This window comes from Ylistrum balloti, unplaced genomic scaffold (assembly GCF_031769215.1).
Source record: "Ylistrum balloti isolate Yb309-2 unplaced genomic scaffold, AGI_CSIRO_Ybal_v1 Utg370092, whole genome shotgun sequence".
In the NCBI taxonomy this organism is placed as follows: Eukaryota; Metazoa; Mollusca; class Bivalvia; order Pectinida; family Pectinidae; genus Ylistrum; species Ylistrum balloti.
The window spans coordinates 296,406-314,495 of record NW_026782123.1 but is presented as its reverse complement, the minus strand read 5'-3'; the positions used below and the strand labels follow the sequence as shown (position 1 = coordinate 314,495).

The 18,090-nt window shown below is 38.2% G+C and overlaps 1 protein-coding gene across 1 annotated transcript; it reads left to right on the top strand.

Moving 5' to 3' along the window:
* The first annotated feature begins 416 nt into the window (after positions 1-416).
* LOC132549953 (phospholipase A-2-activating protein-like) lies at positions 417-14,340 on the top strand. Its single transcript, XM_060213939.1, has 12 exons — positions 417-556; positions 3,239-3,432; positions 4,076-4,177; positions 5,564-5,683; positions 6,331-6,634; positions 7,886-8,046; positions 8,375-8,532; positions 9,315-9,534; positions 9,985-10,077; positions 11,718-11,825; positions 12,531-12,680; positions 13,390-14,340. Exons 1-12 carry the CDS (start codon positions 417-419, stop codon positions 13,944-13,946), a joined length of 2,307 nt encoding a protein of 768 aa, XP_060069922.1. The 3' UTR covers positions 13,947-14,340.
* The last annotated feature ends 3,750 nt before the right edge of the window (positions 14,341-18,090 follow it).

The following is an 18,090-nucleotide window of genomic DNA, read 5'->3' as shown; positions in this document are numbered from 1 at the left end:
ATAGAACTGTCATTATATGGTGTATGCGTAGCAATGTAGCCTACCCACTTCAAATTGTCAGTTACTGCCAACATTTACTTTGGATTGATATTATATGATCTATGAATACGTTACTTAACACTAACTAGTCATGTCTCCGCAAGAGGAGGGAAGTCCTACTGGAGATGGGGGATCATTTACCAAATGAGCATGTTCAAATTTTGGCGGGAAAATGACAGATTGACGCCGGCACTATAAGTTTTAAAAAAATCAAGCCGCAAAACAAACCAGGTGTTTAATCGTTAATCAATAATCATTACAATAAAACTTGTACGTTACATTCATTGTTGTCATTATCGTGTATAAATATACCCGATTTAAATTTTGACTAATCACAACTAGTTCCGGTCCTATCTTCATGCAGCAACACAACAAAAATGGCTGCGCACTATAAACTTAGATGTAGTCTGGCGGGTCATCAAAAAGATATACGTGCGGTTGCACCAGCCCTTCTGCCACAGGGATCTATACTCTCCGGATCCCGAGATGTAACAGCGAAAATTTGGGTGCCTAACGAGTAGGTTGTCATCGGTATATAATGTGTTGTAAACATTTGTTGTTATCTCTGTTATGACTAGACATGAATATGACGAGGGTATTTTGGATGGGATGAAAATGTCCCAGATAGGAGTCGTTCCCAGACCTGACCCCATTGCCATTAACTGCCTATACTGAACGAAGATTTCTAGAATGGAATCGATAGATCGTTTGAAAATTCCAGTGTAATAGTTCAGTATGAAATATGAATACCGGGCCATAACATTCTACTAAAACTGGTTTTAACTCGATTGGTCGCCAATGTTAACAGCCAGGAATCCGCTGCTCTTCGGAGATTGTCGTCCAGGTCTGGTTCTAAAATGCCTTAGCCAATCATAAGGTCTTCTGGCAAATGTAAACACGCAGAAAACATCCATTACAACATTAGATATCAACAAATTTTGATCAAATGAATTCACAAATGTTTCATACTGAGGTTTTGTTTCATCATAGAAATTTGATGTTTTCTGACACTCATAAACATCATAACGCTTACAAACAAATCATGATCACGAAAAAAAAAATCAACAGGGACATTTACTTGACGGCATGTATATGACATAACTGTCAAGTCACCTGATTTTTGCAGGTCACACTCGAAAATTTATACCCGCCTGAAGACAATGACCTGAGCAAGAACTTCTTTTTCACAAAATCTTTAGTTTACACATGCAATAGTGAAAAATTGTCACACTATTTTATTGAGTTACATTCCCAATGATTGGTATTGCAAATTATGGTCATGGCAAGCGCCCTCAATCCAGACACTGGGGCACGTGTGTACACAAAGGAGGTGTGAACCACTTCTGATAGGCCTAACCCCTTAGGGCAAGCATTACCGCCCCCATCAGCTGTCAAGCTTATGGCCATACCATTCTCTAGCTTATCCTGCAGTAATTTTTGGATTACAATTTACATGCGCAGTGCTTTGTCAAACCTGATGTTGATTAAAACTCTAACTGTTGCTTGCTTCATACATCTCTGTTTTATTTTAATAAAGTTATTATTTTAAAAACTGTTTAAAATGTATCATCAACAATAAAATTGTTGAGGTATTATTTTGTTAAAAGTGAACTGCTAGTGATACTAACTATATTTTCCATGGTAAAGCACATGCAATCGACAATGTATCCTGTGTTGATGGTATATTCTTAAGTGGACTGTTGAAAATTTGGGACAGGAATACAAAGGTTCTCGGGGTTAGAAATGAACAAAATAAAAGCACAACCTTAGATGAAGTTAGTGATAATGAGAAGACATTTCTTTACCAGAGACAATGCATTCGATTACTTCATATCATAAGTTTCATTTTTATAAGTTCTATATAATTTCATTTTTGTCAGTATACCTGCAAAAATGCTTTGCTAAATCACTAACGAAAAAGTGAAGATTTTAAGAAAAACATATTGTTCACCACAAAGATAGATATACATGTCAGTATGTTAATTTATCATGCTTTTATTTCTTGTCCTAAAAATCTCAGATAGTTCCTTATGCAATAACTAAAGACAGATCTCAGAGGACACAGTTATACAATATCTTAATCTTTGCTTTCACATGCCTGTAAAATCCTTGCTACTTATTAATGCCTTGGCTATATTTTCAGCTAATTAGATATGTTGTGTGCATACAAATGTGACAATCAGAGGGGATTAAGTTGTAATTTCAATTTCCATCTATTATGATAATTGAATCAGGATGAAAGTGTAAAATGATGTTGACAAATGTATTAAAAGTTGTTTAACTGGGAAAAAAAAGATTTTTTTTTTCCATTGTGTTACATTAAAAAGATTTTTTTTTACAAAATATTGTCCTTGCATTATGACCAGTTTTGGAGTAACCATCAAACTGGTCATTACCAGTTTGGTCACATGGCCCCTTTACAGGTACAATATAAGGAATGTAGTCAGAGCCACTCACATTTGTAGAATGATATATGCTTCTGATTATTTGGTGTAATACAAGTGCAAGACACTGAATGCACTCAATCATTTCACTAGTTTTGAACCTTGTAAGATGTTTTTTGCATTTGTTTGAACTTTCTTTTTTCCGGGAAAATAAAAAAAAAATCTCTGCAATACAAGTGTTGTTAGTTTCTATTTGATTTGAAATAAATCTACCAAACCCCATCAAAATCCAGAGGATTACTTTGCCTATTTATTGCACTTTATTTTCTGATATTTGTGTTGTATAATCAATATGTAACAGATAGATAAAGAATAATGTTTTTTTTTTTATTTTTTTTATTTTGTTGTTTAAAAGAAACAAATTCTATTTTGTACAAGTTTAATAGTTCCAATAACAGAAGTTCATGTGATCAATCATACATGAAAGCTGAAGCCCCCTGTGTGGGGCCTCTTGACTTTTTTGCAACAGATGCAAATCAGTATGGCCAAACGTGAAAGGGCTATAAAATGAGTTTGCCAAAAACCAGACTCTTCCAGTTCAACTCTTTCAGCTGCGGAGCAGGTGAATGATAGAGGCCCTTAGGACCTCTTATTTTCATTTAGCCAGCTAATAACATATTGATTTTTCCCTGAATAAATTTTCTATCAAATGTACTGAAAACATCAGTGAAAGATCTTGCATGTAATATCCAAGATTAATTGTAGTAAAAATGATGTGTGATATGGGTTACTTCACTCTTAATTTTATATTCCAGGTCTGACCCAGGTTTCCGAGAAGCCCATGTGATGAGCGGACACACCAACTTTATTTCATCAGTTTGTTACCTGCCACCAGATGGCACCTACTCCCATGGTCTGATATTAACAGGAAGCAATGATTCAACTATACTCGCATTCACTCTGGATTCTCCTGAACCAGTTTATAAACTAACTGGACACTCTAATACAGGTAATTGTTGTTCGGGACTCAGTTTTTAAGCATCATCAGATGATTTTTAGTCCCATTACGAAGAGATAAATTGATCTTCAAAATTTTAGTGAGATTATGAAACCAGAACCCCAATATTTATATTCAAAAAATCACTTTGGAATCTGGTGAAGCAGAGCCTGAAGATTGGGGCCCAGTTAGGGGTACTGGACAAAAATGTTTTAAGACCCTTTCTGCTGTATTGAGGAGAGGATTTTGTCCAACTTAAGGTCATTATAAGCCTAAAGCATTTTAGGAGGATCAGACACAGAACCTTGTATCCAATAAGGTATATCAAACTGAATATAAACATTTTTGTGATCATGAGTCTGATAAAGTCAGGTGAGAATTACAGGTCTGTGGGCCCTTCTGTTTAAGTAATCTAGTATGAGTTATTAAGGAAAATGTTGCTATAATGATTGTTTAATTCAATAAAAATTAAAACATTTGGGAATGTTTTGAAATTGAAGTCAGTATACTGTGCTTTTATTATTTCTTCATTTATGTTAGAAAGTAAAAGAAAATGTAAAATTACTGTAAAAATGCGTCCAAATTGTCAAAAACAGAACTGTTGGTGCTATGTGGTAATCATCTGTTACTAAATTGAGCAACTTTTTTTAAACAGTTTGTTCATTGGCTTCTGGAAAGTTTGGAACCTTGCTGAGTGGCTCTTGGGATAAAACTGCGAAAGTTTGGCTGAATAAAAAATGTGTCATGACCTTAGAAGGTAAAATTAAAACAGCTTGACTAATGATAATAAGATTAAGATAAAAATAACTGGTCACATTTTTAAACATTGATTTAATGTACTAGGTCATTAGTTGATTACGATACATTTTTGTACTGTAAAATCATCTATTTTCATATGGCTGAAACTTCAAGGTTATACCAGGTACATATTTGTTGGCACTTGATTTCTCTGTAAAATTTTGTTCATGGAATCCACTAGTACTGTAATCTGTTTCAAATTTTATCTGCTTATCATTTTATGTACATATAAATTTAGGGATTCAGAGTGCTGACAAATTAACAAAAACAACTCCCTACAAAATTAATGATTTAATCCTAACACATTGGTTGAATCAAACCTTTTTGCCAGTAAAGGTCCATATTATCAATATTTGGTACTAGTATTTCTTACGACTTTTCCAGTAAAACATTGTTCCACCCCAGCTTTCGTTGAAGGTACCAACCCATAGAATTAAATTGATTATTTTTATGCTCCCCTAAAATTTGCGGGGGAGCTTATGGTCACTGCCTTGTCCTTTCATCTGTCTGTCCTTTTGTGTTTAGAGTGTAGCTTTGCTCACAGGGAGCAAGGATCATGAAACTTGGTGATACATTGATCATACTAAGATAATGTTCAATTGACCAAATTCAGGGCCAGCAACCCCTTAATTACAGAGTAATTACCCTTCATTTAGATTTTGTGTCTAGAGCAAAACTTAACGTTGCTTTTATTTAAGCAAGGTACTGAAACTTGGTGTATACATTGCTAAAACAAAGACAATGTGCTGTATACCAATGTTAAGCCCTAAAACCCCTTAAATACACAGTTAATGCATGCTGGTAAAATTTTGTGACCAAAGCATTTCTTTGTCGTCATTTAAACTAGGTTATTGAAGCATGATGTATACATCAGTCAAACAAAAACAAGGTGCAGTGTAGCAAATTTAGGGTCCATGACCCCTCAGTTACAGAGTTATTGCCCTTTGTTAAAATCTTGTGTCATGAGCAAAGCTTTGCTTGCATTAAAACTAGGATCATGAAACTTGATGTATACATTGGTCATATTAAGACAATGTGCAGTGTATCAAATTCAGGTCATGCAACCCTTTATTTACAGAATAATGGCCCTTTGTGAAAATGTTGTGTCTAATAAAATAGTTTTCGTAGAACATTCATCAATTTCATTGATACTTTTGTCTCAGTAATTATAGGCAAGAAATGGAACAACAGATATAAGTGGTTTATTTTGGAGTCCTGGGGCCAAGGAAATGTTTTAGTGAAATAGCCCGTACCATAAATTAAATTGAAAGTAAATAAGCATGATTATCATTTGTTTATATTGTGTGTTGTTGATCATGGTTGAACTATGTAGAAACCATTTCAGGTCATGAGTCTGCAGTATGGGCTGTAGCCATCCTCCCAGAACAGGGATATATGCTGACTGGGTCAGCTGATAAAAGTATCAAAATATGGAAGGCTGGCAAGTGTGAGAAGACTCTGACAGGTATGGTCTGTATATTATATAAACAGTTTCTAGATTAAGGTGAAAAGACTGACAGGTATGGTCTGTATATTATCTAATCAGTTTCTAGATTTAGGTGTGAAAACTCTTGACAGGTAAAAAAAACAAAATAGCTGAAAGGTGGCCATCTTGGATTTTGATTATGAAAGATTGATATCCCTTTTTCTGTAGAACTGTAACATAGGTTTTTCTCAAATTTCACGTATGGGTTTCCTTTGTCCCTAGTTGTACCATTAAATTTAGGACTTATCAGAAAAACTAAATGGCTGACAGGTGGCCATCTTAGATTTGGCAATTAAAGATTATCATCACTATTTCTACATGGGCCTCTTATTTCCACTGTGATACATTTTATGTTAGTGATGTTTAATTCTGACTATAAAACAGACCTGGATTGAAACATAAGATTTGCTTACAATTGAGAGGACATGAGGAATCATTGACAACATGACATTCAGGAGGTAGTTTTTTTGTTTATGTATCACTATACTAAATGGTGTGTCGTATCATGTTAAAATGATAAAAAGATATTGAAAATTGAATTTTAAGGCATAATTCTGAATAACATATGTATCTCGAGGAATCATTCTTCCCTGCCCTGTAGGGTCTATATTTTAAATGATTTCCAGGACATGAAGACTGTGTTAGGGATATAGCCGTGCTGAAGAAGCCAGAATTCCTGTCTTGTTCTAATGATGCAACAATACGTCATTGGTCTATCACCGGGGATTGTATCGGTGTGTACTATGGTCATGAGAACTTTGTGTACAGCTTAAGTGTACTGCCAAATGGTGAAGACTTTGTGAGCAGTGGAGAAGACCGCACAGTGCGGGTGTGGCAGGGAGGTCAGGTAGTCCAGACCATTGCTCATCCTTCTATGTCTGTCTGGTCTGTTTGTGTTCTTGCTAATGGAGACATTGTATCGGGTTCAAGGTAGGTGTCCAACTTTTCTCTTAACAGTTATACCAAAGTTTAAGAGAGACATATATGTAGGTGTTTTTAGATGACATTTAAAAATTACGTGAGACACAATATGGCAGTCATGGAGGCCATTTTGTAACATGATTGCGCAATAATGGTTTTCCTGTGTAACACCTATTTCAAACTTCCTCTCAAGTTCCACCAGTAGGAGTGAGCTTGCATGAAATGATTCTGAGATGGTCCTGACAAAGTGCTGTTATTTTTCGGGTGTGTCTGAAATCCAATATGGCTGCCATCTTGAAAAACATATTTTAACTTCTTCTCCACTTCCACTGGTGCTATTGAGCTAAAATTGGTAGGAATTTTTAGGAGAGGTAGCCAACAAAGTGTTGTTATTATTCGACCTTGTTAAAACTTCGATACCGCAGCCAGGGAGGCCATTTTGTAACATGATTGTGCAATCATGGTTTTCCTGTGCAACACCTATTTCAAACTTCCTCTCAAGTTCCACCAGTAGGAGTGAGCTTGCATGAAATGATTCTGAGATGGTCCTGACAAAGTGCTGTTATTTTTCGGGTGTGTCTGAAATCCAATATGGCTGCCATCTTGAAAAACATATTTTAACTTCTTCTCCACTTCCACTGGTGCTATTGAGCTAAAATTGGTAGGAATTTTTAGGAGAGGTAGCCAACAAAGTGTTGTTATTATTCGACCTTGTTAAAACTTCGATACCGCAGCCAGGGAGGCCATTTTGTAACATGATTGTGCAATCATGGTTTTCCTGTGCAACACCTATTTCAAACTTCGTCTCAAGTTTCACCAGTGAGATTGAGCTTAAATTTGCATGAAATTATCCTGAGATGGTCCTAACAAAGCATTGTTATTTTTCGGGTATGTTTGAAATCCAAGATAGCCACTATGGCCACAATCTCGAAAAACATATTTTAAACTAGTAAAAAAATAACCCTTCCCTCTGCTGAAAGTCTTTGTAGTTAAATGACTGTTAAGGCCCATGGACCTGTTGTTTGTTGAATAATACCCATGGATAATGCCTTATGCATATAATGGGGTCTGTGTCACTCTAAGGAAGATTTGTACTCTATGTTAGGCTTGTACCTTAGTATATTAGTACAGCGTATGGGTGTTGTTCAACAAACAACAGGCCTATGGTACATGTTGTTTAGTACTTTTTTCAGTGTAAGGATCCACCTTCATACCGATTCTGTAGATGTAGTGATAGTTAATATCCTGTCGTGCTTTCAGTGATGGGTTCGTCAGAGTGTTTACAACACATCCTGAGAAGACTGCCTCCACTGACCTGCAGAAAGCATTTGAGGCTGAAGTGGCATCAGCTGAAGTACCCACTCAGATCGGGGAAATTCAGAAACGAGACTTACCAGGCCCAGAAGCTCTCCTTAATCCTGGTAGGTATAGGCTTAACCCTAAACCAACACCTTACTTTCAGAACAATTTTGAGGTCACATGGCCCAAACGGCCAAATTAACCTCTGCCTTGGTGTCCATTGTCAGTCTGTCTGTTCATATCCCTGTTATCAATCAGCACTCCTGTAAACAACCTCTGCTTAAAAATCTCTCAGTGTAGAGTAGTAAATGATACTACAAAGTCTTTTTTTAGTGATACACATACAAGATTACAGTGATCAAATTTGCAAAAACAGTTTTTAAGGATGTAAACAAAACAAACATTTCAAGTAATGCTGTCTGCTAATTCCTTTTGTGTTGTGTTATCTAGGAAACAAAGATGGTCAGACAAAGATGGTAAAAAAAGGTGATAAAGTTGAGATCTATCACTGGGAGGCAGCTGCGACCAAATGGACCAAGATTGGAGATGTAGTGGGATCCAGCGGTGGGACTCAGAAATCATCAGGGAAAACACTTTATGAAGGCAAGGTCAGTATAAACTGTCCAAGAGCAATGTCAGTAATAAATAGTCCAAGGGCAAGGTCAGTATTTAACTCTCCAAGGGCAAGGTCAGTAATAAATAGTCCAAGGGCAAGGTCAGTATTAACTCTTCAAGGGCAAGGTCAGTAATAAATAGTCCAAGGGCAATGACAATAATAAATAGTCAAAGGGCAAGGTCATTGATAAATAGTTCTGAGGGCAAGGTCACTATTAAACTCTCCAAGGGCAATGTCAATAATAAATAGTCCAAGGGCAAGGTCATTGATAAATAGTTCTGAGGGCAAGGTCAGTATTAAACTCTCCAAGGGCAATGTCAATAATAAATAGTCAATGGGCAAGGTCATTGATAAATAGTTCTGAGGGCAAGGTCATTGATAAATAGTTTTGAGGGCAAGGTCATTGATAAATAGTTCTGAGGGCAAGGTCAGTGATAAATAGGCTGAGGGTAAGGTGATCATTGATAAATAGTTCTGTACAAGGTTAGTATTAAACTAAGGACAATTAATTGGTGAAAGCTCAATGTATACATGTGATCTATTAATTTTCAACAATATTATAGCCACGCAGGACACCTGGCTCTAAAGTTGAATTTCAATATTTCTCAAACTGGTAAACCTTGCAATTTGAAACCATGTCATTATTACTAAAAAGGTTTATAAACTGTGGCTAATTTTCAACATTTTACAGCAATAATGAGATATAGGTCTTATCCCAGAGATGTTTCCATGGCAGTGTCCTACTGTGTTTTGTTATTTTTCTGTTTTGAACAGGAGTATGACTTTGTGTTTAGTGTAGACATAGAAGAAGGAAAGCCACCCCTTAAACTGCCTTACAACAAGACAGAGGACCCTTGGTTTGCTGCCCAACGCTTCCTAGAAAAAAACAACCTCAGTCAGTTGTTCTTGGATCAGGTGGCAAACTTCATTACTGAGAACACCGAAGGAGTGACATTTGATCAGACTGCTCCCCAGGTGTCTGATCCTTTCACAGGTGCAGGTCCAAAACAAACCCTCAACAGTTTTAACAAATGTGGTCGGAAGAATCAGTGATTTTTACAATAACAAGACATATCAACATTTTACTTTAATTTCATGAACATTTTTCATTAAGATCTGTTTCCTTAAAAGTATAAGTGAAACCTTAACCAAACTGTTATTATTAATTAATACTTAAATCACTTATTGAACAACTCATTAGTAATTCACATATCAGATATCCTTAAGAATTTACAATTCAGGTTAAGGCAGTGCTGAGAAACTGGATTTTATAAAGATGCTGTCAATTCACCAGCCAACCCTGACACTGTCACCATGACTAATTCTCTGGTGTCTATCAAGTTTGATACTGAATTACACTGACAATTTCCCTTGTTTGTATTATGAACATACCATAATATGTTTTAATTATACAATAATCATATATAACTGTGCTGCATTGAAGGAGGGGGACGTTATATACCTGGAGCCCCAACAGTGGGAGGTAAACAGAACAGCCAGCCACAGCCAGTATCCTATGGAGCAGATCCTTTTACTGGTGAGTAAGGATGGTGTGGAGGTTTATCACTGACTAGGGGCCTGTATCAGTTTACTGGTAAGGATGGTATGGAGGTTCATCACTGACTAGGGGCCTGTATCAGTTTACTGGTGAGTAAGGATTGTATGGAGGTTTATCACTGACTAGGGGCCTGTATCAGTTTACTGGTGAGTAAGGATGGTATGGAGGTTTATCACTGACTAGGAGCCTGTATCAGTTTACTGGTAAGGATGGTATGGAGGTTCATCACTGACTAGGGGCCTGTATCAGTTTACTGGTGAGTAAGGATTGTATGGAGGTTTATCACTGACTAGGGGCCTGTATCAGTTTACTGGTGAGTAAGGATGGTATGGAGGTTCATCACTGACTAGAGGCCTGTATCAGTTTACTGGTGAGTAAGGATGGTATGGAGGTTTATCACTGACTAGGAGCCTGTATCAGTTTACTGGTGAGTAAGGATGGTATGGAGGTTCATCACTGACTAGGAGCCTGTATGTATCAGTTTACTGGTGAGTAAGGATGGTATGGAGGTTCATCACTAACTAGGAGCCTGTATCAGTTTACTGGTGAGTAAGGATGGTATGGAGGTTCATCACTGACTAGGAGCCTGTATCAGTTTACTGGTGAGTAAGGATGGTATGGAGGTTTATCACTGACTAGGAGCCTGTATCAGTTTACTGGTGAGTAAGGATGGTATGGAGGTTCATCACTGACTAGGAGCCTGTATCAGTTTACTGGTGAGTAAGGATGGTATGGAGGTTCATCACTAACTAGGAGCCTGTATCAGTTTACTGGTGAGTAAGGATGGTATGGAGGTTCATCACTGACTAGGAGCCTGTATCAGTTTACTGGTGAGTAAGGATGGTATGGAGGTTCATCACTGACTAGGGGCCTGTATCAGTTTACTGGTGAGTAAGGATGGTATGGAGGTTTATCACTAACTAGGAGCCTGTATCAGTTTACTGGTGAGTAAGGATGGTATGGAGGTTCATCACTGACTAGGAGCCTGTATCAGTTTACTGGTGAGTAAGGATGGTACGGAGGTTCATCACTGACTAGGAGCCTGTATCAGTTTACTGGTAAGGATGGTATGGAGGTTCATCACTGACTAGGAGCCTGTATCAGTTTAAATGACAGTAGCAGACTGTATAAACTGCCCTTTGTCAGCAGTCTGTCCATCTATGTGTATGGGAAGAGACTTGTATACTTGAAATATTACTAATTTCTGTCTCTTCCATCCCATTTCAAATCAGTGTCACGTGATTAGAACTCTCAACAGATTGAGTTTTTGTTCTGTAGTATAGTCTCATAAGTTCTACACCTTATATTTGGATATTCATTGATGAAGATCAAATGGTCATAGCTTATGTGAATTCACTTCACAAGGATGCTTACTTGCATTGAAGCGGGGGCATTGACAGATACTTTTTTCTCTTTTTTTTTGTCTTTTGTAATAGAATATCGAGTTATAAATCAAATTGCATATTATCTATTATGAGGTGGAAGCTTTGAGCAGTATTTTTTTTTCTGGTTAATTCAAGTTTGAAAAACTTGTGAATAATGTTTAACGTAAAAGTATATATTATATAGGTAATCTTACTCTGGTGTGGTTGTAAATGAATCAGTTTTACTGTTTCTAGGTTCTGGAAGTTACCAGCCTGCCACTCAGACAACTGGAGTCACGAACACTTACTTCCCTCAGAAATCCTACGTCACATTCGATACTTCCAATCCAGCCCAGATTATTGGTGAGAAAATTAGACTTGGCAGACACTTAATTTCTCATTTTTTAGCCCACCATTATCAGATGACCTGCTGCGATACCCCTGAGTCAGTAGTCAGTCATCCTTCATCTATTTTGATTCTTATTACATGTATCACCACTTCCAGAGACAGATCACTTTCTTATTTCGTTTCCTTTTTGGTTAAACTGATTGTAATAGAAATTCAGTCATGTTATATAGACACTTAACAGTTTGTCTTGATAACTCTTGATCTCCCGTTACACATGTCAAAGGTTTTGGTAAAACAAAATGTCAGTTAGGTGGCCATCTTAGTTTTATTTTTTAAAATGGCAAATTGTACGGCCAGCTGGAAACTTTTGTCTTTGAAAGACCAAGGCTCTGACTTTCCTGAGCCATAAAGAGGGGCAACACCATCTCCTTCTGTTCTCACATCTTCATCTGTGGTTACCTTAGCCAACACTTTACCAAATGAGTTATCACATCCCCCAGTTTCAGTATGTCACCTACAATATATACCTACTCTGTAATGATGTTTGGGATTAACATGAGTGTTACCAGAATCAATTCTTCATATAACGTTGTCTCTTGGTAAGCTTCAGATCAGATGAGAAATACAGGCCTCTTTGACCTCTTGTTTATCGTTGAATTAATATCCTGTGATTTATACCATATTTATTAGTAATTCTGATCTGTGTTACCTGTTGGTAGGAAAGTTAAAGGAGCTCAACTCTTCAAAGGTAGAAAAGAGTTGTCAGCTGCCAAACGAGAAGCTAGAGGAACTGGCTGACTTAATACAGGGGAAATCTGCCAATGCTGACCACCTCACAACCATGATGAAGATACTAACTTGGCCCCACGGTGAGTATTAGATGACATCAGGTGGACAATCATTTTTACCCATAGTATTTGATATGCTTACTTATATTGTGGTTATGCCCGCTATTGCTATGGTAGTAGACCAAGTATTGTTTGCAAATCTCCTTTAGTCTTTATTGCACAACAAAAATATTTACTGGATGTGTGACATATCTATCAATCTGTTGGTAACTTTTAATACTGTCAAACCTGGTAAACTTAATCACCATTACATGACTTTGTGTTTTCCTCAGCATCAGCTTGAGTGATCATATTTAGAAGAGTTACTGCCCTTGTTTGTTTGTTTACAGTTTTCAACCGATTTTGTTGAAACTTTGTACTCTTTATTGTAGTGATGAGAAATTGTGCTTTCTCAGTGGCATTTTCACTTTGTATCTGTTCTCTTGTTCCTTATATTACTGCTTTGAATCTTCAGGTAATTTTTGTGGTATAACTATACACCATCATCACTTTTGTACTTGCTGTCAGAACAATGTGACTGTAATATGGATATTGTAAATGTTTAGTTTTGCTTCCAAAAGTTTGCTAAATATTGTATCTATTGATGTTAGGGATTAATCAGTAGAAAGAAGTAGGGCATTTGCAGTATTAACCAGACGCTAAAGTGCCTTGAATTTCCAGTTATCACATGTTCAAACAATAAGAATCAGGATGAAAAGTCTCTTTAATGTCTACCATTTCTCATTTACAGAGGCTGTGTTTCCTGCGTTGGATGTTCTAAGAATTGCCATCAAAGACCCTTTCATGAGCGAAAGACTTTGTACAAATGTTCATTTCGTGGACAGTAGACTAATGTATTTATCAAAAAACAACACGGCAAACAACCAGATGCTTACTTTAAGGACTCTATGTAACATGTTTAGACAGCACTTCGGTGAAACGCTAGCAATGCAAAATAGGGAAAGAATCATAACAGCAGCCTTAGAATGTCGACTTTCACCCAACAAACACGTGCAGATTGCTTTGTCCACTCTACTCCTGAATTATGCTGTGTTCCTTCAAGATAAACTTGATGAAGAGGGAAAGTCCCAGTGTTTATTGGCTATGGCCAGTGTCTTAGAAAATAACATTGATTCTGAAGCAGTTTTCAGGCTCCTCGTGTGCTTAGGTACTCTTATCAAGGCAGACGAAACAGCACAAGCTCTTGCACGATCTCTTGATATCAAGAACCTTGTTGAACCTCATCTCACAAAATCAGAACCTTCTAAAGTGCCTGAATGTGCCACCTTTATTCTGGAACTATTGTAATACAACAAAAAACTGTAAGAGAACTATAAAAATGAAGGATTAACATCAAGTATAAAATTCCTGCCAGAATATTCATTATTAAAGGTAGTTTATTTAAAATATCAGAATATCTGTTTTGATAGCTTTCAAACAATAAAATGATAGTCATTGTCTTTTATTGTTGACAATTAATGGCACAAATTGACTCATAGTGTATATGGCCATTATGCATGTATGAATGCCATTATTTCAAGAAGAGAAGAGATAGGCAAGTAACTATAGATAAGTAATGAATGGATGTGTAATAATCTTATGTATGGAACTGTTAGAGGCAGTATATTTAATTATTGTAGATTACAAGATTTTCTCAAGATGTAATTCAGCAAAGTAAAATTGTCCATGTTTTGAAACTGTTGTACCGATTTGTGTTTTCTTATTTTCTATATTTAGCATGAATTATCTGTGTGTTAAATATTGCAACTTCCATAGTCCATCTGTCCCTGTCAGCTGATTGTTACAACTTCTGTATCCATCTGTCCCAGTTAGCTGATTGTTACAACTTCTGTAGTCCCTCTGTCCCTGTGAGCTGATTGTTACAACTTCTGTATCCATCTGTCCCTGTCATCTGATTGTTACAACTTCTGTAGTCCCTCTGTCCCTGTGAGCTGATTGTTACAACTTCTGTAGTCCCTCTGTCCCTGTCATCTGATTGTTACAACTTCTGTAGTCCATCTGTCCCAGTTAGCTGATTGTTACAACTTCTGTATCCATCTGTCCCTGTTAGCTGATTGTTACAACTTCTGTATCCATCTGTCCCTGTGAGCTGATTGTTACAACTTCTGTATCCCTCTGTCCCTGTGAGCTGATTGTTACAACTTCTGTATCCATCTGTCCCTGTGAGCTGATTGTTACAACTTCTGTAGTCCATCTGTCCCTGTGAGCTGATTGTTACAACTTCTGTAGTCCATCTGTCCCTGTGAGCTGATTGTTACAACTTCTGTAGTCCCTCTGTCCCTGTGAGCTGATTGTTACAACTTCTGTAGTCCCTCTGTCCCTGTGAGCTGATTGATTGTTACAACTTCTGTAGTCCCTCTGTCCCAGTTAGCTGATTGTTACAACTTCTGTAGTCCATCTGTCCCTGTTAGCTGATTGTTACAACTTCTGTAGTCCATCTGTCCCTGTGAGCTGATTGTTACAACTTCTGTATCCATCTGTCCCTGTGAGCTGATTGTTACAACTTCTGTATCCATCTGTCCCTGTGAGCTGATTGTTACAACTTCTGTATCCATCTGTCCCAGTTAGCTGATTGTTACAACTTCTGTAGTCCCTCTGTCCCAGTTAGCTGATTGTTACAACTTCTGTAGTCCATCTGTCCCTGTGAGCTGATTGTTACAACTTCTGTATCCATCTGTCCCTGTGAGCTGATTGTTACAACTTCTGTAGTCCATCTGTCACTATGAGCTGATTGTTACAACTTCTGTAGTCCATCTGTCCCTGTGAGCTGATTGTTACAACTTCTGTATCCATCTGTCCCTGTGAGCTGATTGTTACAACTTCTGTATCCATCTGTCACTATGAGCTGATTGTTACAACTTCTGTAGTCCATCTGTCACTATGAGCTGATTGTTACAACTTCTGTAGTCCATCTGTCCCTGTTAGCTGATTGTTACAACTTCTGTAGTCCCTCTGTCCCTGTGAGCTGATTGTTACAACTTCTGTAGTCCATCTGTCCCTGTTAGCTGATTGTTACAACTTCTGTAGTCCCTCTGTCCCTGTTAGCTGATTGTTACAACTTCTGTAGTCCATCTGTCCCTGATTGTTACAACTTCTGCTGATTGTTACAACTTCTGTATCCATCTGTCCCTCTGTTGTTACAACTTCTGTAGTCCATCTGACCCTGTTAGATGATTGTTACAACTTCTGTAGTCCATCTGTCCCTGTTAGCTGATTGTTACAACTTCTGTAGTCCATCTGTCCCTGTGAGCTGATTGTTACAACTTCTGTAGTCCATCTGTCCCTGTGAGCTGATTGTTACAACTTCTGTAGTCCATCTGTCCCTGTGAGCTGATTGTTACAACTTCTGTATCCATCTGTCCCTGTGAGCTGATTGTTACAACTTCTGTAGTCCATCTGTCCCTGTGAGCTGATTGTTACAACTTCTGTAGTCCATCTGTCCCTGTGAGCTGATTGTTACAACTTCTGTAGTCCATCTGTCCCTGTGAGCTGATTGTTACAACTTCTGTAGTCCATCTGTCCCTGTGAGCTGATTGTTACAACTTCTGTAGTCCATCTGTCCCTGTGAGCTGATTGTTACAACTTCTGTAGTCCATCTGTCCCTGTGAGCTGATTGTTACAACTTCTGTAGTCCATCTGTCCCTGTTAGCTGATTGTTACAACTTCTGTAGTCCATCTGTCCCTGTGAGCTGATTGTTACAACTTCTGTAGTCCATCTGTCCCTGTCATCTGATTGTTACAACTTCTGTAGTCCATCTGTCCCTGTTAGCTGATTGTTACAACTTCTGTATCCATCTGTCCCTGTTAGCTGATTGTTACAACTTCTGTAGTCCATCTGTCCCTGTGAACTTCTGATTGTTACAACTTCTGTATCCATCTGTCCAACTTCTGTCCCTCTGTCCCTGTGAGCTGATTGTTACAACTTCTGTAGTCCATCTGTCCCTGTGAGCTGATTGTTACAACTTCTGTAGTCCATCTGTCCCTGTGAGCTGATTGTTACAACTTCTGTAGTCCCTCTGTCCCTGTGAGCTGATTGTTACAACTTCTGTATCCATCTGTCCCTGTCATCTGATTGTTACAACTTCTGTAGTCCATCTGTCCCTGTCATCTGATTGTTACAACTTCTGTAGTCCATCTGTCCCTGTTAGCTGATTGTTACAACTTCTGTAGTCCATCTGTCCCTGTGAGCTGATTGTTACAACTTCTGTAGTCCATCTGTCCCTGTGAGCTGATTGTTACAACTTCTGTAGTCCATCTGTCCCTGTGAGCTGATTGTTACAACTTCTGTAGTCCCTCTGTCCCTGTGAGCTGATTGTTACAACTTCTGTAGTCCATCTGTCCCTGTGAGCTGATTGTTACAACTTCTGTAGTCCCTCTGTCCCTGTGAGCTGATTGTTACAACTTCTGTAGTCCATCTGTCCCTGTGAGCTGATTGTTACAACTTCTGTAGTCCATCTGTCCCTGTGAGCTGATTGTTACAACTTCTGTATCCATCTGTCCCTGTGAGCTGATTGTTACAACTTCTGTAGTCCATCTGTCCCTGTGAGCTGATTGTTACAACTTCTGTAGTCCCTCTGTCCCTGTGAGCTGATTGTTACAACTTCTGTAGTCCATCTGTCCCTGTGAGCTGATTGTTACAACTTCTGTAGTCCATCTGTCCCTGTGAGCTGATTGTTACAACTTCTGTAGTCCATCTGTCCCTGTGAGCTGATTGTTACAACTTCTGTAGTCCATCTGTCCCTGTGAGCTGATTGTTACAACTTCAACTTCTGTATTGTTACAACTTCTGTCCATCTGTCCCTGTGAGCTGATTGTTACAACTTCTGTAGTCCCTCTGTCCCTGTGAGCTGATTGTTACAACTTCTGTAGTCCCTCTGTCCCTGTGAGCTGATTGTTACAACTTCTGTAGTCCATCTGTCCCTGTGAGCTGATTGTTACAACTTCTGTAGTCCATCTGTCCCTGTGATCTTCTGTAGTCCCTCTGTCCCTGTGAGCTGATTGTTACAACTTCTGTAGTCCATCTGTCCCTGTCATCTGATTGTTACAACTTCTGTAGTCCATCTGTCCCTGTGAGCTGATTGTTACAACTTCTGTAGTCCATCTGTCCCTGTGATCTGATTGTTACAACTTCTGTAGTCCATCTGTCCCTGTTAGCTGATTGTTACAACTTCTGTAGTCCATCTGTCCCTGTGAGCTGATTGTTACAACTTCTGTAGTCCATCTGTCCCTGTTAGCTGATTGTTACAACTTCTGTAGTCCATCTGTCCCTGTTGATTGTTACAACTTCTGTAGTCCATCTGTCCCTGTGAGCTGATTGTTACAACTTCTGTAGTCCATCTGTCCCTGTGAGCTGATTGTTACAACTTCTGTAGTCCCTGTTGTTATTCTGTCAACTTCTGTAGTCCATCTGTCCCTGTGAGCTGATTGTTAG